The 23,788-nt window shown below is 37.8% G+C and overlaps 1 protein-coding gene across 1 annotated transcript in view; it reads left to right on the top strand.

Moving 5' to 3' along the window:
* Positions 1-23,308, top strand: part of LOC149545220 (DUF21 domain-containing protein At2g14520-like) — a 123,082-nt gene extending 99,774 nt beyond the window's left edge. Inside the window, exons 6-11 of the mRNA XM_089790590.1 lie at positions 7,914-8,053; positions 8,180-8,267; positions 9,177-9,250; positions 22,044-22,210; positions 22,406-22,674; positions 22,829-23,308. Of these exons, the coding sequence (XP_089646716.1) occupies positions 7,914-8,053; positions 8,180-8,267; positions 9,177-9,250; positions 22,044-22,210; positions 22,406-22,674; positions 22,829-22,873 (783 nt within the window). The 3' untranslated portion in view covers positions 22,874-23,308. The remainder of the gene's footprint in view (positions 1-7,913; positions 8,054-8,179; positions 8,268-9,176; positions 9,251-22,043; positions 22,211-22,405; positions 22,675-22,828) is intronic.
* The last annotated feature ends 480 nt before the right edge of the window (positions 23,309-23,788 follow it).

Genomic DNA, 23,788 nt, shown 5'->3' with positions numbered 1-23,788 from the left:
CACTTACATCATCAAGATGTGCTCCTCTCCTTTAGGCTGTCTCCATAGCATCTAATCTGGCTGCAATTTGTCTCAACTGATCCAATATAGCATTATCAACATTATTTCCTCTACCACGAACCATCTTTACAAATCAGGTTCTTGCAAGATCGTAACCCTCTGCAAGTTATAGGTCAAATCCGTAGATCTGCCAGCCTACAACCAAATCCAAATCAATGTTCTACACGATCCAATCTCCACGAGGACGAACCTCAAGCTTTGATACCAACTGACGCAGGCAAAGGAAGAATAACTAGGGCCAAAGGCTCATCCAGTTATCCAAACCACCCTGCAAGAGTTAACACAACGGAAGCAAACACAAAGAACAACAACCAAAGGAGGAAGAAGAGTGAAATACTTTTATTGATTCATCAAAATATCTTCATACATGCCCAGCTGTAAGGCCTTTTGGGTTACGGCCAATTACAAATACATTCACATTCAAAGATCCAACTGCAAATTCGCACTTTTAGTTCTGCTTTCTAATCTTCTTCCCAAAAAATTACCTAACTCTAAGCCTAAACACTCTATATATACTTGCCAAAATGGCTTACAGATTATTCTAGAACATTACATAAGAGGAAGGCTGACCCAACAACGGTCTAGACGCATCTCAAGAAAATATCTTAACATAAATGTCCCAAACAAAATAAATCCCGCAAGTCGGCTTGCAAAAAATCACGTCCAAATGCTGACACTCGGCATACACTGGGTAACTCGGCGAATGAAGAGTCACTTGGCATACACTGGGTAACTCAACAAATGAAGAGTCACTTGGCCTACACTGGGTAACTCGGCGAATGAAGAGTCACTTGGCGTACATTGGGTAACTCGGCGAATGAAGAGTCACTTGGCGTACACTGGGTAACTCGGCAAATGAAGAGTCGCTTGGCGAACACTGGGTAACTCGGCAAATGAAGAGTCACTTGGCGAACACTGGGTAACTTGGCAAATGAAGAGTCACTTGGCATACGCTGGGTAACTTGGCGAATGAAGAGTCACTTGGCGTACATTGGAGCTACAGTTAGTGGGCATCAACATACAAAATGAACAAAATGAGCAGGATAACAAGGCAACCCAAGATGCTCCTGCATCATAAGGACAAAATCACATGTTCTGGAAAATCAAGTTTCGCACCAGGTAAAAACAAACTGAATCCTCTCTTGGAGATCAAGACGTTCAAGGTGTAAAATTACCAATTCTAAACCTCTGGACAACTCCAAGATTTGCCAACGCAATCGAAAAAGGGGGTCCCCAAAAAATTTTGGGGCGATGGTGTGAAAACCTCACAACAAGTTGTAGGTATATCTTCAGACATCTCGAAGTTGGCTTTGGGAGTCAATGTGATTTTAATGCTTGATTCTATCATTCCTAGCTCACAAGTGGATCCTTGGACAAAGGGCTTGATTAGTTTAACAAGTTGTTGGGTCTAATATAAGACCAATTCAAATCAATTTTTAGACTTGTCTTCAGAGGTAAGATATTTCAAAATGATTGGTTGGCTGCTATGTTTGATCTGCAACTTCATTACTAACCCATATTGGGGCCTTGATTCATGATTTTTAAATGAATTTACTGAAGTAATAGGACAGATACATGGATGTTTTCAGATTTGTTTCTTTGTCTTCAGAACTCAGACTTCAACAAATTTTCAAATTCCTCCCTCTAATGGCTAAGCATTGATCAAATCTTTCCTTCAAATTCTTATCCAAATGCTTATTCAAGTTATTAATTTTAATGGTTAGAATTACTAAGTTATGGCATGAAATTCAAAGATTAATTCAAGGATTTAAAAGGCTGAAATTTATTATTTTGTTTAAGTCCTTTAAAACCATGCTGACTTTGAGCTTTGTACGAAGAATCATATCTGGATCAAAGGTAGGGATAGTCGCAAGGAGGTGAACAAAAGAAGGTGGAAGACAAGTTGACAAGTTCAAGTTTCGAACCCAGAAAAGCAGTGGAAGAGGACTAGTCTAAAATGGTCGAGTTCAAAGGAAGCCAACACTTCAAGATAATGCACTTCAAAGTTAGGACACAGGAAATAAAATTCAAGGATCTAGTTGAAGGAATTGTCTCAAGGTCAAGCATTCATCAGGCATGGACTTGGAACAAGTTCGGATTTGAAGGGGTCCATGAATAGGTCCAATGACTCAATTTATGGACATTCATGTGTCCCTATGCAAGTCAACTTTCCACTTGATTTAAAGTTTGAAGAAAAAGGCCTATTTTTTATTGGGGAGGGGGGTCAACTTGTACCTATTCACATTAATTTTCCATAAGGATCAAACAAGTACACCAAGGAATGTTCGATGATGATTCTAACACCAAAGTTAGCTTACAAGCATGGATATAGACATGATGATCATTCTGAGGTTGAGAGCAAGAAGGAATTGAAGGACAAGATGTTTTCCCTAATGGGTAACAGAACTAATGCATACAGAAGGCAAGGTACTTAACACAGAATGGAAGTAGAGAGCAATCATATTATATTCATTGCTTAGTCACCGTACACAATAGTATTCAATACCAACATGTCTCCATGAAAGGAAATAATGTTTACATATAGTATTTGAGGGGTCACAAGGCGAACCGTCTTGACCATGTAACTTCCTTGGATCTGCCAACCGTCTAATTACCCATTATCCTGAGAACACAAGATTCCCATGAAAGAAATGATCTTGATGAGAATCGAGTCTTGCAAGGAAATGCATTTAATATGCCAAGGAAGCTGTTATTGTGTTCAAGGGATTGCTCTAAGGATCAAATCCAAAGATGAAGAAGACAATGAAAAATTCCAAATAATGAAGGTGGAAATACCAAGGGTTTAAGCATTGTAACGTCCAGTCATCCAAGAGAAAGAAGTTCAAGAACAATAAAGAATCCCTAAATATAAGGTGGTGGAATTAAGATAGAGATTGTATGGAGAAGTTAGAGGTCATGGAATTGTAGCATGGAGGCTTTCCTAGTATGGACATGGAGGAACTTATTCAAACTTCACTTATGTTAATTGATTTTGCTAAAAGGGAGGAGAAAGGAGTATACATCTTGGATGATGAGTTCCATGATAACTAGGCAACTCTCTTTCTTCTTATAGGTCCTGTGGCCATTGTGTGTTTTCATTGGCTTATTTTGTGGTGCTTCGTTTCAATTGGCTACATTTACTTGTCGTAATTAGGATTTGTAATGTATTAATCTGGGCATTTGATTTTAAATCAATCTTGGTCATTTATTGTAGTTGGGGCTCCTATATAAACCCCACCCCTCTCATTTGTAAAGTAGGACTTGTTGGAGAATTGTTGCTAACATAATGCCAAATTTGCTCTACTTTTCAATATTGTGTCTTGCATGGTGAATTGTTGTAATCAAGCTTGCATTATTACATAGTGATCCATTTCTCCTTACTTAGCTTAGGATTTCATTTCATTATGTTTAGAAGTAGTTTAGTTGAATAAGAATTGTGGATGTTTACTTGCTTGACTCAAATATAAAGTAGGCCGCTAGCCTCTTGCTGATGGTAGAAGTGCTTTGTGTGGTAAGCTAGTGAAAGTACTGTACTTCAATTGATATCCAATCTTTAGTTTTGCATCAATTGATGGCATTGAAGATGTTAGATATTGATTTGAAAACCATTTGAGTATATCCTTAGTAGCTTGCACTAGGTGGGTGGAGTCGCCGATAAAGCTACACCTAGTAGAGTCTAAGTCATCCATAATTCTTTGCATTCATAATTAGAGGTAGAAGTAGTAGAAGAAGTTAAGTTGAAGTGGAAAGTTGGGAAGATCAAAACCATATTTTCATTGCACATTGTGAAGCTAAACCTTCAGAAGTGCAAGCAGTTGACAAGTCTTCAATGAACTAGTGCAAGTTCCCTTGATGATCCAGCAAATTACATCATTTCAACTGAGGGAGTCTCTAACAGTAAAAGAACCTTGAAGTCGCCTTGTGATCTTGTAATAACCCCAATTGGTTATATAACTTAGATAGACTCCAATTTTCCTTAAACAACGTTTGGCATTTCATCTAACACTTGGCAAGCAATTCTGACTCTTCTAGTTATGCAATAATGTTTCTTGGTTTTGTCAAACTAATAATGGAATTTGCAACATATAATTCATGCCACTATGCAACAAATCTGAACTTGCACATTATGATTTTAACTTCACAATAAATAGTATCATAGTTCTGGAGAGAGAAAATACTTAATGCACAACTGATCGCCTTTATTATGATTGCAATTCTATCATTTACTTATTACAACTAAACAAATACAAATGCAGAAGTAAATTTCATGTACAGGGGAACTTGGTGAATGATGCATATCAGATAAACATGGGCCTGTAGCTTTCCCAGGGCAAATCACAGCTTACAGAAAAATTGAATGATTATAGTGGCGTTTAGAATGTGAAACACAGGCTTCAAATACCAATCCACAGGTCTGGAAAAATCAATGAGCAGACCTGATATGTGATCGCAGGCCAAGTCTGGGCAGCCACATTTAAAAATAAATCATATGCAGGGCCTATATACGAACCACAGTGTCCAGAAATAAATTGTAGACTCTCCAAAAATGAGAAACGTGGCCTGCTGTAGCTTGCAGCCCTAATAACATAAATTGCAGGCCTTGAAGAAGGACTTCCACCCTGCTATGAATAACGTCTCAGCCTAGAAATGAGCTGCAGATGTCTTTAGATTTGAAAATCACTGCTTCCCAGGTAAAGATGACAGCCTTCAATCTAAGATTCGAACTCAAATGTACAGCCAACACAGGCATAAGAATTTATGGCAGTAGTCACAAGTATCCAAACCCCCCAATCAGGTTTTCTTCAACACCTAATCACTTATAAAAAAAAGTTAGCAATAGAAGTGAAGCTAGGGCAAATTACTATACTACAACAATAATTTGCAATTCCAATTCCTAGAATAATTTCCACACTTCACAACTCTCAGCCAAATTCAAGATAATAATAAATAATGACTTCCAACAACAATATGAACAGTAGGAAGACAAAACAACTTCTCAGAATAATTCACAATACCTCAGCTATGAATTATCAGGTACTTCTCCGATCAAGACCCTTATACATTAGCAAGGGCACCAACCACAAACTCAGAATTGTCACAGAGACAACGAAGGTAAATAGATAATCCAAAAATCAGATGTTTTTTCCAATGAAATGAGCTCATATTTATAATCTTTTATTGCCAAAGTTTCTCAAAAGAACTCAACTCCGGAAATTGTAGAGTTTCCCAAAAAACTCAGCTCTTGAAACTTTCCAATACAATTGACTTTATAAATTTAATACTTGGCTTAGGCATATAATTAATTAAATAAATGACCTCTTCCAATGATGACTCAACCCTCAACTTACGTGAAATTATAAAGTTGAATTTTAACTTTATAATAAGCCATTAATGATTTAATAATAATTTGACCACAAAAAATATAATAACTCCCAAAATACTCATCATTTAAATATGCCGTCTGAAATAAGAGTCACACCTATTATTTCTCCATGTGACCAAATGAACTTTCCAAAAATAGAAAGGGTTCATCTCAATCAACACCCAACTTACCACAAATAGCATGTACACAAAATTAAGCCCAAATGAAGTCCAATCTAAGCCAAATGAAGACCAACCAACTCACTGAATTGTGGAGAAGACGAGACCCTCCCAAGCTAAGTCACTGCCTCAGAAGACCCTCTATCAACAATAATTAGCCTACGAGGATCACAATATAGGCTATCCCTCAAACCTTGATGCTAGCAAAAATGGGGACATTACAGATCTTAATTTGCAGGATCATCATAAGAAGTGACTTTATGTTGTGAGAGTTGAATGTATGGTGTTTCACTTTGAAACATTGAGTGTTTGATCCTACATGTTGTAGTGTATTGAAACTCACATCAACAGGCTGCAAGTATTCATCATATTTAGAGGCCAAATTAAGAAATACTAGTGCTGGAGACTCAAATTTGGGAACATTCGTGACTGCAAATAATCTATCTCTGAGTTTTACATTGACAGCCATTAAAGAGCATCAATTTTAGACTTAATGCTGGCCAATTTGGGAGCTTATCACCACTTTTGGAAGGTCAGCTGGGGTTAGAAAATATTCCGAGCCACAGTTGGAATCTTTTGGTATGTTATCTGCACATTGTTTGATGGAAATGTCTTCATTGTTCTAAAAACTCTGGGAAGTAAGGGTCCTGGTTGAATTCTTCCTAAATTCAGAAATATTCTGAAATCCATATTTTGTTTAGCTGCAAAAAATCAATTTCAAATATTGACCAGAATTCTAGGTTTGTCATCAAGATATTTATATGCATATAGATTGCCAGATTTATGCCCTAGTTTGTTCAAGTTTTTTGTTATTGGATTTTCCCTAGTTTGCATGTTTTATAGTTTTCTTTTTAGTAACACATTTGAGGATATTACACATGAACCCTCGGTTTTGCTCATATGTCTTGGAGAGATTCAACTTTGCTCATATCTTTGCTTGAGTATGGCTCAAAAGTTTTCACAAAAGCTAGGTGATAAGAATCCATGTGTTATTTGCATTTTTGGTTGAATTTTTAATTTCTTAAGATAAATTGCCCCGTCTTGGTTAGTGCTTACTTTGAGCTTGGGACATGCGGAATTTTTCTTCAGCTTGACATGCTGTTAATTGCAACCTATCATTTTTTGAGGCATTGAGAATGGTGAAGGCAAACTGAAGTTTCTATGGCAGTTTGGGGGTGAATAGAGTGTATTGAAAATATATGTTGAATTGCCCATGTGTTTCTGAGTGCATCGGCTTGCTGGAGCATAACTTCTGAGTATCATTTTTAGTCTATTGAGTATGCATGCAGTTCATGGAGTTTGTTTTTTCCAGGTAAATGAAACAGTACAAAGAGTTTTGCTTTGCTTGGAGTGCATTTATACCTGTTTGATCCACTGTTTTGGTGCAAAAATTAACCAAAAAAGAGCTCAAAATCATAGCTGGCTGATATCAGCAGTAAAACTGTTGCTACAAGCCTACAAGTGTGTGATATCTGAAAAAACATTTGATTATGTATTATGCAATGCGAACAAATAAACATTGATATTGTTGGTTGCTTAATGTTCTTGTTGATCATTACTTTCTGCATTGTGATTGCAAATGCTCATGAAAATTAAATAAATGCAACCTGAAAATCACTTAAATCAGAAAATGCCAAAACTATTTGTTTTCTTATTGCAAGCTTTGATCCACAAACTCAGCAACAAGTTTCAAAAATCAGGGGTATCCATTACACGTTTCAATCATGACCCTCAGCATATCTGATACATGACGTAATATTGAACTTTGAACTATCAATTGACATTTATCTTTATCACTACCATTGATCGATGATGAAGTGTTGTACTATCAAATGTATTTATTATTCTGTATATTTTTTAGTTTTTTAATATACATGTGTATACACACACACACACACACACACACACACAACTGGACCCAAATGTTTCTTGCTCAAAATTTTCTTTTGCCTTACTTTCATGCCCAAACCCTTTACCAGAACTGGCAACATAGTTCTTGGACACTGTGTGAGAGCTTCAGATATACTCTGTTTGATTTTGTGGACCAACATAACTAGAACAATCTGATTGGATTTATTCTTAAAAAAATAGAAGACCAGTGAGGTAGATACAAACTGGTACCCTGGAAAGAGATTATATTCTATAATGCTGGATAAGAAACCAAACCATGTTTCTAGAGTCACATAAATACTTATATTCTAATGCGACCCCCCTAGAACACACTATTCTTATCAACATTGACCTGTTTATTAACAACTTACTATCTTGTCAAGTTTATCAATTATAATTAACTCTTTCTTGCTGCAATCAAGGCAGGAAAAGGTGGAGAACTGACACATGATGAAACGACAATCATTGCTGGGGCATTGGAATTAACAGAGAAAACTGCAGAAGATGCAATGACTCCAATTTCAGATATATTTGCTATTGATGTCAATGCAAAACTCGATAAGTAATATTATTGTCACATCTTGATCCTCATTTGGTCAGTGGAAATACATGGTGCTTTGAGCAAATTTAGTTATTTATCTAGTAGAGTTACTTTCATTATTGGCATTTATTTATTTCTCTTGTACAGGGAACTGATGATATTAATACTTCAAAAAGGACATAGCAGAGTGCCTCTATATTATGAACAACCTACAAATATAATTGGTTTGGTGTTGGTAAGCATTGTATATCCTCTACTACAAATTTACATGGGTTTCATGAAAGAAACTCCTGAACTGGAAGGCTAGGCTTTAAGAACTGAAAATTCTTTAGACAATCAAAGGTTTTGCAAAATTGCTACGACTTTTTGGCATTTGGTAGATATTTCAAACTATAATAATAAAATAGACCATGGAATTAATCCCATGATCTATCAACTTTTGATTTTTTTTTTCTTCTAAACGTGCATGTGATTTTTTAATAAATATAAAACATCACATAAACAAATTTTTGAACTGATCCCATGATCTGCCAACTTTGGAAAATTTGTCTAAACTTGTGTATGTAATGTTTTAATAAATATAAAACATTGCATACACTCGTTTGTGATGTTTTATATTGTCTTGCTGAGTCTTGAATCTTTCTTTTGACTGATAAGATTTTCCAATTCTAGTCTTTTTCTCTGATTATCTTTGTTGATTCTCTTCAGTACATTGTAGCTGTTTTCAATAATTTTGGAATCATGATGCAGGCTTATTTGAAGCCGCTTGGCCAATTTTTTGAAAATAAATTCGAAGTGTTCACACTTATTTCTGCAGTTTCTCTTCTTCATTATGTCAGGAATTGTTTTGGGCCCATTATATATCAAGGCATAGTTATGGCATTATATAAGTGTTTTCTTTTGTTATGATATTTTTAGGACTATGTGCTTATGTGCTATAGAACACGAGCTATGACAGAAGCTTTTTATGAATGCACCAACTTTTGTATCATCTGGAAAAAGCTTATTTTACCTTTTTGTTTGCTGAACATTTAGCAGTCGTTATGTAATATGTTCTAATCTTACTAGTATTGCTACTTACCAGCTCAAATAATTATGGATGAGATCTGTGCACTTTAACTTGTCCTACATAAAATCTTTGTAGGTAAAGAATTTGTTGTCAATACACCCAGGAGATGAAGTACCTGTGAAGAATGTAACCATCCGAAAGATTCCTCGGTATGTTTTTCCTGAAAGAATCCCAGTTGATCTTCTTGATTTAACTACCTTTTTTGATTTGATACCCTTATTCATCCATATTCCTTGCAAGCTTGCAGTTGGTTTAGTAGAGCTTTTGCAGACTTTAGTTCTTGTCTTGATTTCTCATGGTTATGATGATTGGTGAATTCAATATAGATTATCAAGACTTATTTTTTCAAGGAACATAATTTTTATTTATTTATTTGTTATCTTGCTTGGTCCATTGTGAGAGATGGAAGGGTTGAGTTTAAGAATGGCATTTGTTCAACGAATTAATTGTTTCAATCAAACTAAAATAAATTTACAATGCAAAAATCCTTTCTCTCCATGTTTATGTGCTTTAGATTAGTTGTCTTCAGTGTCAATTCTATTTGTTAGAATCTGTTAAACTAGATTTTTATGGAACCTTCCAAATAAGTTCTAGAAAGTGACAATATGCTGTCTGTCAAGTCCTTTTATTCTCATTCAAGGTCTTTGAAAGAGTTTTTCCTTCCAATGCGAGTTGTTGAACAAAGAACTAGAAATAGAGGTAACTAAAAGTTCTGGCATGTAACATCGTAATTTTGAAACGTTCTAGTTTAAAAGCAGAGAAAGTAGATACATATCATGGTTGAAGTCTGAAAGTTTTAAGTTTCTGTAAAAGCCTACTTTCAAAACCTTGTATTAAAGCTGTAAAGCATAAGGCTGGACAAGCATAACAGACTAATTTGTTACTTCAAATCCTACATTTGAATTAGAGTAAATAGGATTCGTGCTATGTGTTTGACTTGAATGTCTGCACTTAGGTGTTTACTGCAATGGGTAAACAGGTTTAATGCATACTAGAAAAGAAAAGAATGTATTACAGAGTTTCATAGAACTGAACTGCTGATTCCATTAATGTTCATGACTATACAATATGAGATAATGTTTTTCTGCTTCCTCTCTAATGCCACTTAGGCGGTGCACATATAGTACTCGAAGGGTTGCGACTCAACCGTTGCCTCCCAACTACTTTCGGTACCGGAGAACTTACATACTTTAATTAATACTATTTCCAAAGGTTACAAACTATTTCCAAAGGTTACAATTTTTTCCGACATCATCATCCCCCCTGTTGTTCGATAAACTGGGTAGTTAGACGGTTATGGGTACGGGCATGACTGTGTCGTTTCATTGGCACTGTGTCAGATATTATAAATATGGCCTACACTTATGTAATTGGCATCATATTGATATTGAATACGATTACTTGTATGAAAGCATTTGATGAATGAATAATACTTGTTAAGTTGTATGTTTATATCCAGTTCACCTATGGGCTGAATATTTGGCGCCGTTCCTAGTTCAAATTCAGAGTGGCAGCGAATGGAAAGCCAAGGATAAATGAGCATACTTGCACTAGACAACCAGAAAATTAATGAAGAGGATGAGACAGAACTCCTAGAAGGCGAGCATGAAGTGACCCAAAACTTCCACATCCTCAACCGTGTAAGCCTTGAAACCTTCATACGGAGAGAAGTTGCCAAAAATGAGGTTACACAGGTTACTGTGTGGGATGCCATGCATGCAAGCCCAACAACAAAGAGGTTCCTAGACCAACTCCCTTGTTTGATTGCACAAGCATTCCTATCGTAGAAGGGACGCAAGGAAAGAGTGGAACAAGAGGAACGTTGTCAACAAACCCTCAAGAATTTCTTTGAGGAGAGAGACGCACGACGTCACAAAATTGAACGATGAGCTTTTGAGCCTTGGTACCAAGAATACTCAAGAGTCTGTAACTGTTGCATGAGTCGACCACATGATGCATACAGATTGAATAAATAAAAGTGTTTTGTTTTGTTTTTTGGAATATAATGGTTATGTCAAATGCCCAACCTCTTAAATAAAAATAGGAACTTGAGGGAGTATATTGATGAGTTACAATCGATATGTGGAGATTTAATCCAAGCCGAATGAAGGCGGAAACTAAGACAACTTGCCGAAGAATGGACTGTTGGGTAGGCAGAAGAATCAACAAGTGTGGTAGAAGGCAACCGCACGGGTGGCGCAGAAACCACCGAAGGGTGCCACAGTGTGCCTGAACCATGGGTATGGAGCAATGAGGAATTGCTGGAAGAAACAGGACACAAATTAATTGTGCTCGAGGAGACAAGGGAACAATTTCTACATCCGTCCCGTACACCACTATGAGAGGGAACCTGTGAAGTAGGAAAGAAGGTGAGGCCAATAGAGGACATCGAGGCACACAAAAGTGTTGGAGGGACACTGAACGATGCTTAGAGTAACCTATTGGGACTGATTCCTAATAGTTCTGGGACACAATTGAGTGGTACGAACACAATTGGTCTTTAGACGATGAGAAACATAATGTCTCAAAAACAAAAACTCTTGAATTTCACAAGTGACGGGAAGGAAGATCTCTTACGACATTGCTGCACATGTGAAACCATATGGACCACCAACTTGGTCACAGACGCGGATGAGTGGTTGCAACAGTTTCTAGCCACCCTACGGGAACTGGCGGTGGATTAGTTTTTTGATATGGACAAGGCAAAGATCAACACTTGGGATAATCTCAGAAAGAATTTCAAGTAGAATTTCGACTGCTGCGGGATGACAGCCAAATCATCGCCGAGATCTACAATTGCAAACAAGGGAAAAAGGAAACCATACGAGCCTACAATCGAGGGCGCAAGGATCTTCTTAGCAAGATGAGTACTCAACCCATGGATGAATTAAAGAAATGGTGGCTTGTAGGACTTCGTGGGGCACTGAGGAGGAAGATGAAGATAGTCCCGCCCACATCATACACAGATGCCTATGACTGTGCCATGAACTTAGAAAGTGAGGGCAAGACAACAAAGAAAAAGAAAAAGAGTAAATCCTTGTTCTCCTTTGAGAGCAATGAGTCCTCTGAAGAGGAAAGCAGTGCCAACAGTGACGAAGAACCTAACAAGAAGGTATAAACCCTCCAAAAGGACATGGAACGAATGATGGAGTTCAAGTCCATGAAGGGAACCGCTAGCTGTACAGAGGAGGGAGAAATATGGTGTATCGATTGTAAAAAGAAAGGACACACAAGGGGAGCATGTCTTAAGAAGGCGATGTGCAATATCTGTCAAGTTTTGGGTTATTCTACAGAGAAGTGCCCCTATAACATGAAGACACGAAATCGACAAATACTCTTCACGCAGGAACCACCATCCACCTCTGGCGCAAGGGAACAAAAAAAATGCCACATCCAGTGGCTATAGAAACAACTGCCGAAGGGGACGAGGTGGAAATGACAACAAGAATCGGATGCAGTATAACTCCAAGGGAAGACCCATAGTCCAATGCCGTGCATGTAACCAATGGGGCCACTTTGCCAAAGATTGCCCAAAGGCTGACACTCAGAAATTGTGTCGATGGTGTGGACCAAGGGACCACGAAGACGCCAACTGCCCAAAATATCTTTGAATTTCATGAATTTTTCAATTTTCTGAGTCCTTGCCGAGTCTTGTCGCCAAGTCCAATTTTGAGTTGGATTTTGACTTTCCGAGTCAGAGGTGAGTCCGAGTCCCGTAACTATGCAATAAATAAGTTTGTCTTGTATAGATCCTCGACAAAGCACTAGTTAGATTCTTTGGCAACAAATTCCAAGGTTGTACAATCAACGTATGTAGATGCAGTGAGAATTGAAGCCATATCAAAGATGATGGAAATTATTGATCTTCCCACAATGCATGATGTCATTGTCAAGTTCAAGACACTGAAAAAAATTCTTTAAGATTGTTGTTTTTGTTTTTATTTTTGTTTGTAGGTCTAAGAGGATGCATTACATAAAAATGTAGTTACATGTAATGCGAGTTACATGTGTATGAAAAGATGTAATGTGAGTTGCATCTGCAGCTGCATGCAACCCTATAGTTTCGCTTCTAGTTAGACTAGGTCAAAGTTGGTTGAGTTGCTCCCACTTTTTCCTCCATCCTTTTTTCAACTTCTGTGCCTATATAAAGGAGTGCCCCCTCATTGGAAAAATCATCTTTATCTTTATGTAAGAGAGCTCTAGAGAAATGGTGCCAGCAAAAGTTTGTTTGTGTAGCACTATTTTGAGAGAAAAGTGAATACAAAGGAGCATTTGAGACTTAACTTTGATTAAGTGAGACTGTTACTTGTATGAGTTATAAGCTTTGTCTATAATTCATCTAAGTTATCTTTGATTCATGTTATCTTGTGTTCTTGGTAATTGTATCTTATGAATTGAATATAAAAGAGTTAAGAACCAATTGGAGCTGAAGCTTTGACCAGGAGCAATTAATGGAAATATATAACTAGAAGCTTTGTCTGTAGCTTATACTTCTTTCGCAATTCGCAAAATAGTTAAGTTATTCTTACTTTTAAGAGTCTTTGTGCCCTAATTGTAAAGCTTTTTCATATAGAAGTATGAATGGACTTAGAGCCAAACCGGTACATTTTCAGCTAGCCTTTGAGTTAGTGAAAGTTTATCGGTATCACTGTTTCTAGCTCTTGATAGAAGTGTAGTTAGAGATTCACCTTGCCCATTACTCGCTCCACGAGTAACTGGTTTCTTTCTTGAAAGTTAAGAAGAAAGAATATTGGTAACACCCATTTTACAAAATCTCTCAACTTCTTGCTTACCTTGAGTTGATCCAAGGAACGGTGAGAAGGGGGAGCCTTCCCTTTAAGGTAGGAGAGACTCCATCTCACACGCTGTGGCTGGTCATCCTATTTTGCGATTGGATTTTTACCCAAAACTGTTGGTTGCAAAATATCTACCCAATAATCCTCATCCATGATTGATATCTGGTTATAACCAATGAACCCATCCATAAATGAGTACATTTTGTGTCCAACAACTTCTTTAAGCATTATATCCGTGAATGGGATAGGAAAGGGGTCTTTTATAGTGACAACATTCAAGTAGCAAAAATTGACATAGATCCTAATCTGGTTTGCCTCTTTTAACAATATCACAATGGGCGAGTCCCATTACTTGACTCAACTCTAAATATAATTCTTGCCTCCAACATGCTTTGGATCTCTTCATCATCCCTAGCTACATAGTTCTTGTTCATCCTATACGGTCTCTTTTGCACAGGTACAACACTAGGCACCAAGGGTATACGGTTATATGCATAGACGCTATCCTCTACTGCGAAAGTGGTCTTCAACTTATCCTCGTCCATGATTGATGTCTAGTTATAACCAAAGAACCCATCCATAAATGAGTACACTTCATGTCCAACAACTTCTTCAAGCATTGTATTCGTGAATGGGATAAGAAAGGGGTCTTTTATAGTGACATCATTCAAGTAGCAGATATTGACACAGATCCTAATCTGGTTTGCCTCTTTTTTTAACGATATCACAATGGGCGAGTCCCATTTGCTTGACTCAACTCTAAATCTAATTCTTGCCGCTAGCATGCTTTGGATCTCTTCATCATCCCTAGCTGCATACTTCTTGTTCATCCTCTATGGTCTCTTTTGCACAGGTGCAACAATAGGTACCAGGGGTATATGGTGTACTAACAACTCTAGTGGTACACCCTTTAGGTCCTTGTAACTCTAGGAAAAAACATCTTTGTACTCCATGAATATTTTGAATGCTGTTGCCTTCAACACAGGATCCCAATCATTGCCAACTAGTATGTTGTGCGGATTCTCTTCATCCCTGATATTTGTGACCTGTACAGATGGTTATTCGTACTTGATTGGTTTCCCTATGTTAAAGTTGTGAGCAGGATTTTCATTCACATGGGATTCTCCTTTGTACTCCCCAAACTCTAGCAAAAACACCTCTTCTTCATTAATTCTTTCCACTCCTAGCATATTGCAACTTAGAAATAGGAAGAGTCCGTTTAAGGAATCCAAGTCATCTTTAGAACATCTTTCGAGTTCCAACACGCCTTCATCATTAAGCTCCATCCGTTCTCTTCCCTCATCCCTTCCACTAGACTCTCTCTCGGATTCGGATTCCAAAGCCATCTCCTCACTCACCATTTGTGTCCAAAGGTCAATAATGAACTTCCTTTCGCCGCTCTCTAATGAAAGCGCGTGTTTCTTCCAATTGTGGATTTCCCTTGCTGCTACTAGCCATCCCTTTCTGAGAATGACATCATAACCCTTCTTTTCCAATGGAAACACGACAATATCTAGCACAAATGGGTGGGTTCCAGTGGTGACTGGTTGTGTCATCAATGTTCCTAGAGGCTTGATTCCATGCTGGTCTACACTGAGTAAGTTGAAGGTGGGCTTCCCAAGTTTCTTTCACATCTCCTTTGGAAGCTCATTTACCCCCAACCCACCATCAACTATGGTATCAGTGAAGATTGTTCCAAGGATATTGATCTCAACTATTGCGGGGTACAATCCATTGTTCAATGCAAGCAACATAGGGTCTACGGCAGATCATTCCGAGACGGTTGGTTGTTGTGTGGTGTTAGTACTTGGTTGTATGGTGCATGCATTCAGTAATGTCGTCTTTTACTGAGGTAGGGTATGGATGTCTTGTATCTTAATTGGAACCTCCATTTGCAATATCCACCCTAGTATGTTATTCTCGGCCTTTGTTCTTCCGAAGGTATTTGTAGCGACACGTGAAGCTCGCTTTGCTTTCATTGCCTTCTTTATTTCCTCTTTTGCCTCTCGTACTCTTTGCTTCTCTATATGGGGATCAAGGTACAAGACTTGTTTTGCTTGATTATGAGTGACTACCAATACTTTTTCTTCTTCAATGTTGAGTAAGTTCACCTGAGGCTTTGGGCAATTGGCTTCTTCATGGTCTGAGAATGACATCATAACCCTTCTTTTCCAATGGAAACACGACAATATCTAGCACAAATGGGTGGGTTCCAGTGGTGACTAGTTGTGTCATCAATGTTCCTAGAGGCTTGATTCCATGCTGGTCTACACTGAGTAAGTTGAAAGTGGGCTTCCCAAGTTTCTTTCACGTCTCCTTTGGAAGCTCATTTACCCCCAACCCACCATCAACTATGGTATCGGTGAAGATTGTTCCAAGGATATTGATCTCAACGATTGCGGGGTACAATCCATTGTTCAATGCAAGCAACATAGGGTCTACGACAGATCATTTCGGGACGGTTGGTTGTTGTGTGGTGTTAGTACTTGGTTGTATGGTGCATGCATTCAATAATGTTGTCTTTTACTGAGGTAGGGTATGGATGTCTTGTATTTTAATTGGAACCTCCATTTGCAATATCCACCCTAGTATGTTATTCTCGGCCTTTGTTCGTCCGAAGGTATTTGTAGCGACACGTGAAGCTCGCTTTGCTTTCATTGCCTTCTCTATTTCCTCTTTTGCCTCTCGTACTCTTTGCTTCTCTGTATGGGGATCAAGGTACAAGACTTGTTTTGCTTGATTATGAGTGACTGCCAATACTTTTTCTTCTTCCATGTTGAGTAAGTTCACCTGAGGCTTTGGGCAATTGGCTTCTTCATGATCTCTGGGACCACACCAACGATACAACTTTTGTGGTGTCTCGTTTTTCTTGCAATCTTGGGTGAAGTGGCCCCACTGGCTGCATGCCCAACCTTGAATCATCGGCTGACCCTTTGAGTTGTATTGTATCCGACTTTTGTTCTCATTACCTCCTCTTCCTCGCTGGTTTTTTCAGAAGTTGCCAAATGACGCATTGTTTTCTGGTTGGCGATGGCTGCCCTGGAGGTAGATGGTTCTTGGATGAAAAGCACTCGTGGCCCTCTTGTCTTTAAGTTATACGGGCAATCCTTGGTGGAATGGTCCATCACCTGGAAGAAGTCACAGAATGATTTTTTTGGACACGCTCCTTTTGTGTGCCCACTTTCTTTGCACTCTGTGCACCACATTTCTCCTTCATCATTCTGCCTTGCGCATCCTTTCATTGTTTTGAACTCCTGCATCATGCATTCCATAGCCTTTTGTAATGCTTGCACCTTTTTATTAGATTCATCCTCACTACTATTCTCGTCTGAGGATTCGTCACTCTCAGACGATGACTTACTTTTCTTCTTCTTTAATGTTTAACTTTCACTTTCCAAATTCATAGCTCTATCATATGCATCATTGTACGATGTTAGTGGTACAATCCTCATTTTTCTTCTTAGAGATGCATTTAATCCGTTAACGAACCATCTCTTCTTCAATTCATCCGCCACTTGGGTTTCCATATTCTCGAGCAATTCCTTCAACCTTCTATTGTATGCTTGGACAATTTCCTTTTCCCTTGCTTAGCATTGTAGATCTCTGTGACAATCTCATCATTTTGAAGTAATTTAATTTCTACTTGGAATTCTTTCCTGAGATCGTCCCATGAGCCTATTTTCGCTTTGTCCATGTTTGAATACCAGTCTACGGCAGCACCCTGCAGGGTTGCAGGAAATTGTTGAATCCATTCGTCTTTATTGGTAACTCCATTTGCCGTCCAGATAGTTTCGCATGTATGACAATGTCGGACAAGATCTTCTTTCTTGTCACTAGTAAACTTGGGTAGTTACGTTTACGACCTTGCCATAACTAGTGGTAGTTGTGTTGTTTGTAATGATTGTTGTTGTTGCACCCTGTGCAAAGTTTGTGTTTGCGCGTGAACTTGTTCCTTTGTGTGAATTTGTGCCTATGTGCATTGCAGTGTGATAGGTTCTGAGAAGAGGTGTGGTCAACTATTGAATTGTAGTCGCTCATACGATGTATCTGAGACAAAGTAATCACCATGCACTCATGCTCCTTTGGCACCTTGAGCCGCACTGGTTACCTCTCTACTTTTGTTCGATTTCCCCACTCGTGGTGTATGCAAGTTTAAAAACTCCTGCCTCATTTCCTCAACCAAATTCAATCTTTGTCGTGTCTCTTCGAGTAAGTTCTCGGTAATTCATGGTCGCAGACGATTAGGAGGCAACCTCTACTCTCCGTTTAGTGCACTTCCCTCACAATAAGGTCATCCTTTGTAACCCCACCGACGTACCCTTTAACGAGTTGTTTGAGCCTTTGTCATTGTTGGACTCGTGGAACGTGAATATCATCCTTATTTTGTTCATTTCTATTTTTTATTTTTATTCAATTGATTTGACATCAATCCTCAAAAAAATTATAGTTAGCAAGAACACTTTTATTTGTGTAAAGTCTCCATACATCATAATGGGTCATCTGTGCGACCGTTATAGAGTTTAGTGCTCTTTTTTCACTTACACTTCTCACATTTCGCTCATTTTCCCATGGCCTATGGCTCATGGGTTAGACCTCTGACGATTTTCATCACGTTCCTTGAGGGCCTGTTTGGTTGCTGGCATAGGAATTGGAAATTTAGAATTGGGAATGGGAATGGAAAATTGCAATTCTAGACCCGTTTGGTTCACGTGGAATTTGATTGAAAATATGTAATCTCTTGTTTGGTTGTACTGGAATTAGAATAGGGAATAGGAGATTAATAGCACTAATACGTAAACCAATATGAAGATGAGCACCTCAGGACTCTCGAGAAAGCTCATAACTCTCCTCTCCCCATCTTATGCCTAACAAGAAGGATTCAGTGAGCCTGATAGCCGGTTCTTCTTTTCTACCAAGGTTGGTGTTTGTATTGGTGCAATGATAGAGGAAATTGTACGAGATGTTACTTCTTGCAATTTGTTGTCTACAAGGTGAATTGGTTTCTATTTAAGCTTTTCCTTGTGTTGGGGGATAAGACGGGACTCTTCAGAAATTTAGGCACAAAGTTTTTTCCATTGCTACACCTCTTCTTCAATTGCATTGCCCGATTTCTTCTCATTGTCCTTTCTTCTTGCTCCGTAAAAGTGCAATCTGGGTGCCTATGATCAAATTGTCCCACATAATCATCATGGTTTATCATCGAGTAATTTGTAAGGGAACAATTTTATGAGAAGGTGAAATAGGAAAGATTGTTGTTGCCTTGGTGTTCATATGTATGGTGGCATTGTCCAGAGCAACTCAGCTCCTAGTTTCCTAGTGGACGAAGTACGACGTGCACAGGCAACACCGTTTGTGAGTCTCACTACAATTTATTTGGTAACTTGTCTAAGCATGGATTTGAAAAGATTATACAATTTGGAAAAATGAGATTGGGAATAGGAATAGCTATTCCAATAACAGGTTTTTTTTGGGAATGGACATATGCTCATTTTAGGGGCAAAAATGGGAATATGTATTCCTATTCCCTATTCCAATTTGACGCACCAAATGGAGAATACAAAACATATTCCTAATTTCCTATTCCTATTCCAGCAACCAAACGGGCCTTGATACCCAATAGTTGTGCTCCAAGAAGTTTTGAAGGGCTTGTTGCCTACGCTGGTCCTGCTCGATTTCCTCTCGTTGCCTTGTCTGCACCAAAAACTCTTGTGCAAACAACCGAAGAAATTGGTGTAACAAGCGGTTTGTCGTGAGGCTCACGTTTAGTGAGTCCCAAGTAGTGTCCTCCAGAGATTCTTCACATACAGCTTCTCTTCGTACAAAGGTTTCATTATTTGTGCGGAACAAATATGAAAGTTTGCGGTTAGTCTATGCTTGTCTTCATATAACTCGGTTATTCTGTTTTCGTTCTCACGTTCTCCTCGAGAGGTATTCCCATTTATTTCACTCTTTATGTGCCATTGTTCATGTAGCGCTCCCTAGATTTGAAATTGACAATGGCGCCAAATGTTTACCTTATGGGTAAACAGGCTTAATGCATACTAGAAAAGCAAAGAATGTAATGCAGAGTTTAATAGAACTAAATTGCTGATTCCATTAATGTTCATGACAATACAATGTGAGATAATGTACCTCTGATTCTTCTCTAATGCCACTTAGGCGGTGTACATATAGTACCTAAAGGGGTGTGACTCTACCGTCGCGTCCCAACTACCTATGGTACCAAACAACTTACACACTTTTGACTAATACTATCCCCGAAGGTTACAAACTATTCCCGACAACATAGTTGTGCCTCTACCATCCACGAAAATTCGTATTATTATCCACATGATGAACTGAATATTACATCCAAGATATTTGGATCATGTTAGACATAACTTTACCCATGCAGGTCACTTCCACAGTCTTTTTCATTATCTCAAAGGGAATTTGTCATTTAGAAATGATTTGCTGGTTAAAAGTCTGGTCTTGTTGAGAACAGCGACTTAGCATTTGTTAGTTAATTTCATGATCCAATACAAGTCAGGTTCTCCCGACTTTTCTTTGGCTTATGAAAATGAGGACAAATTTACATATTATATATCATGTCTCCTGTCCCGTACTTTCGTTTTTTATATTTTTGAGTTTCTGAGGATCTTTACTACTACATTTTTTGTTGAGGTGTTTCTGCTTTTAGCATAGTAACATGGGGACGCGTCCCCCTCCTTTTTGCCCCACGTCTCGGACACTTCAATGCACCAGGGACTTGGGGACTCCGTCCCCTTGTCCCTAGCGGTGCCAATAGATTCCGCCACCTCCACCGAGGATGGGTGACATCCGAGTGTTGACTATTTGCAGATTCGACTATTTATGTTCAATGTTTGATGTTCTAATTCAATGCAATGTTCAAGTATTTACTCTTTCACATCTTTATATCTTATATTGCAATACATATTTTCATAACTAGCATTTTAAGTACCATATATATATATATACCCCGACTCTTGTCCCCCGCCATTGTCCCCCTGCCGTCCCCCCACCGTCCCCAAATTAAGGCCCCTCTGTCCCCCTGTTCCATCATCCCCCACGATGGTGTAACTATGGCTTTTAGTTTTAGTCCATCTAGTTTCTTCTCTATAGTGGATTCCATTGTTGGGAAATTCTCACTCGGCAACAAGCAGCCAAGCTCCAAAAAGTTTATTTGGGAAAAAAACCAGCCATTTTTTCAAAAAAACTCAAGAAAACTTGAGAACCTAAAAAACAGCTTAAATTCAATTAAAAATACTTTTTTTTTTTGCAGAATTTAATAAGAAAATGCATGTAATGAGTTAATTAAAGAGAACACAAAAGAAATAAGCAAAGTTTAGATATATATAAATGCATAGCAGGTACAAAATCACATTCTCATGTGGAATGCTGATGGTGGGAAGCATAATAGTAAGTAATATCACATCTTACTCTTCCCAGCTCTACTAGCATACTATAATTCTCTATTTTATATAATATATAAGCTTTTTGCCTTTTGTTTAAAAAAATTAAAATTGGAAAATAAAACATTTTAATAAAAAAAGAGTTTTTCTGAAGAAACTACGATTTTTCACAAAAACTCTGCAATTTTTTCTATACCCGAGTCACGATTAAATCTGGGTAAAACTCGCCGGTCCCAAAAACTCGGTGATTATTAGATACTCGCCAGTTTTTCGGCAATTATGCCAACTATGGTGGATTCTGCTCTACAATCTTGTTCTTCTATCTTAGATATAGTATAATAACTATATACATGGATTAGTTTCACATTGTGTCGTAGGTCACCCATATAAGGACATTTAATTACTTTATTAATAATATTATTCATGTCTGCTTGTGTGAGTTGTTTTGAAAAGTGCTAAATGTTTACACATTGTAAGCCTATTTAATGAGCACGGCTGCACCAGTACAATGGATCTGAATGGTTGGTTATGTGCTCTATTTTCCTGCAACTACTTTCTCTAGCATATCTTTTATTGGCTAATTCAGGTCATTTGGCGTTTTGGTTATTTGTGGGCATAAATATAAAAAATTTCATTTCATTTCTGCTCTTGCATTTTGAAATTGTTCTGTTCCAAGGAAAGCTTGAAAAGGTTACTGGCAGGAATGACATTTATAGTTCCGTTTTATGCTTCAGGGTACCAGTGAACATGCCTCTGTACGATATTCTGAATGAGTTTCAAAAGGGTCACAGCCATATGGCTGTTGTTGTAAGATATACAGGAGGAAAAGAGCAAGAACAGAAACTGACCAGGGATGAAAGTAACAAGGTTCTAATGCAGAATACCCATGCGCATGATAATGGTGCATTTTTCTGTGTTACTGTCTAGTTTGTTGAGTGGATATTGTTTACTTGCATTTCTTGAAAATTATCAAATCTTTAAGTTTTGAAGGTAATAATAACTATAAGTCTCTCTCTTAATTCTGTTTATGAACACCTGATATTCTTTGCATGCATTTCAAACATCGTTTGAAATACTTGTCTTTTATCATCAATAGGAAAGGGTGTGAGCATAATTGTAGACAAAAGTCCATCAGAAACAGTGCAGAAGTCCTTTTCGAATAGGAGGTCACTTAATAAGCAGAAAAGCTTTTCAGCTACACATGCAACTGATTCAAATCGAGGAATGACAAAAGAAAAGCGATTGTCTCGTGTTGTATCTGGAGATATTCTGGACATTTCAAATGACTCAATTCCGAAGCTTGCAGAAGATGAAGAGATTGTGGGTGTAATAACAATGGAAGATCTTATTGAAGAGCTCTTGCAGGTTTGTGTCCAAGGCCACACCTCCATTATCTACATTTTTCCATTAACGTCATTTATTGCATTCCAAAGGGTTTAATGGTAATTCAAGTGAAATCTATTTTTCTGAATTGCTAATTCTCTTCATTAATGACTCCTCAAATTTGTCTGTAATACAGGAAGAGATTTTTGATGAAACTGATCGTCAGGAGTCTAACCACTGAAGTAAATGCTGCATGTGCTTGATCTGTTGTATGGAAACATGTATCTTAAATTCAAATTAGTTTGTATTTGATCAAATGCGGGAACTGTTACTTTCCCACCTGTTCGTATGATTCCTCAAATTTGTGTGCACATAGGAAGAGATCTTTGATGCGCTTGCCCTTTTCTAGGTAAACACATGTTAAGGAAACAAATGTCTTAACATTTGGGTTGGATCAAAGGTTAAATGTTATGGTTCATTTTTTAGCTTCCCACCCATTGATGTGGGAACATGTAGTTGGATAGTACGTTGTTTGAAAATTTGTTTATGTTCTATTATTATTGTTTTACAAGATTTTCAGTTGAAGTGCCACAAGATCTCAAACTTGATTGAGTTTTGATCACCATTCCTCTGATCAGAATGAATAATAAAATGATGCCTTCCCTCATTCCTTTGATATCTGGATCTGTCTTATCAATTGCTTCTATGTAGAGAGTATAGCATGTATCTTTTATCGCTAAATGACAGAGAAAATCTGAAAATGGGTAAATTTGGGGATTAGCTGATTTTAACTTTGGTGAATGATCAATACCCACAAATGTGAAGTTGTAATTATCTTATAAATGTGACAAAATGTTTAAATATGTAAATTGTGAGTTTCAATATATATGAGATGATTGATGCTGATGCTCAAGGATCAAAAAGAAAAATGGCTACTCAAGAAAAGCCGCAAATTCTGACATTTATTTCAGGTGTAGAAGTAACAGTTATTTACCAGGAACTAAAGGAATCAATGTGCATGGACAATCAGAATATTATTGAGATGATTGATGCAAATGAATATTAATGAAAAACAGAAAATCTTCACTTATTACAAGTGTAGGACTAACAATTATTTATGTGCATGAACAAGTAGAACTGTATTTTCATACTTGAT

The sequence above is a fragment of the Cupressus sempervirens genome, chromosome 7 (assembly GCF_028749045.1).
Source record: "Cupressus sempervirens isolate cs-2001-9-10 chromosome 7, ASM2874904v1, whole genome shotgun sequence".
NCBI lineage: Eukaryota > Viridiplantae > Streptophyta > Pinopsida > Cupressales > Cupressaceae > Cupressus > Cupressus sempervirens.
This window is presented reverse-complemented; position numbering and strand designations above follow the sequence as displayed.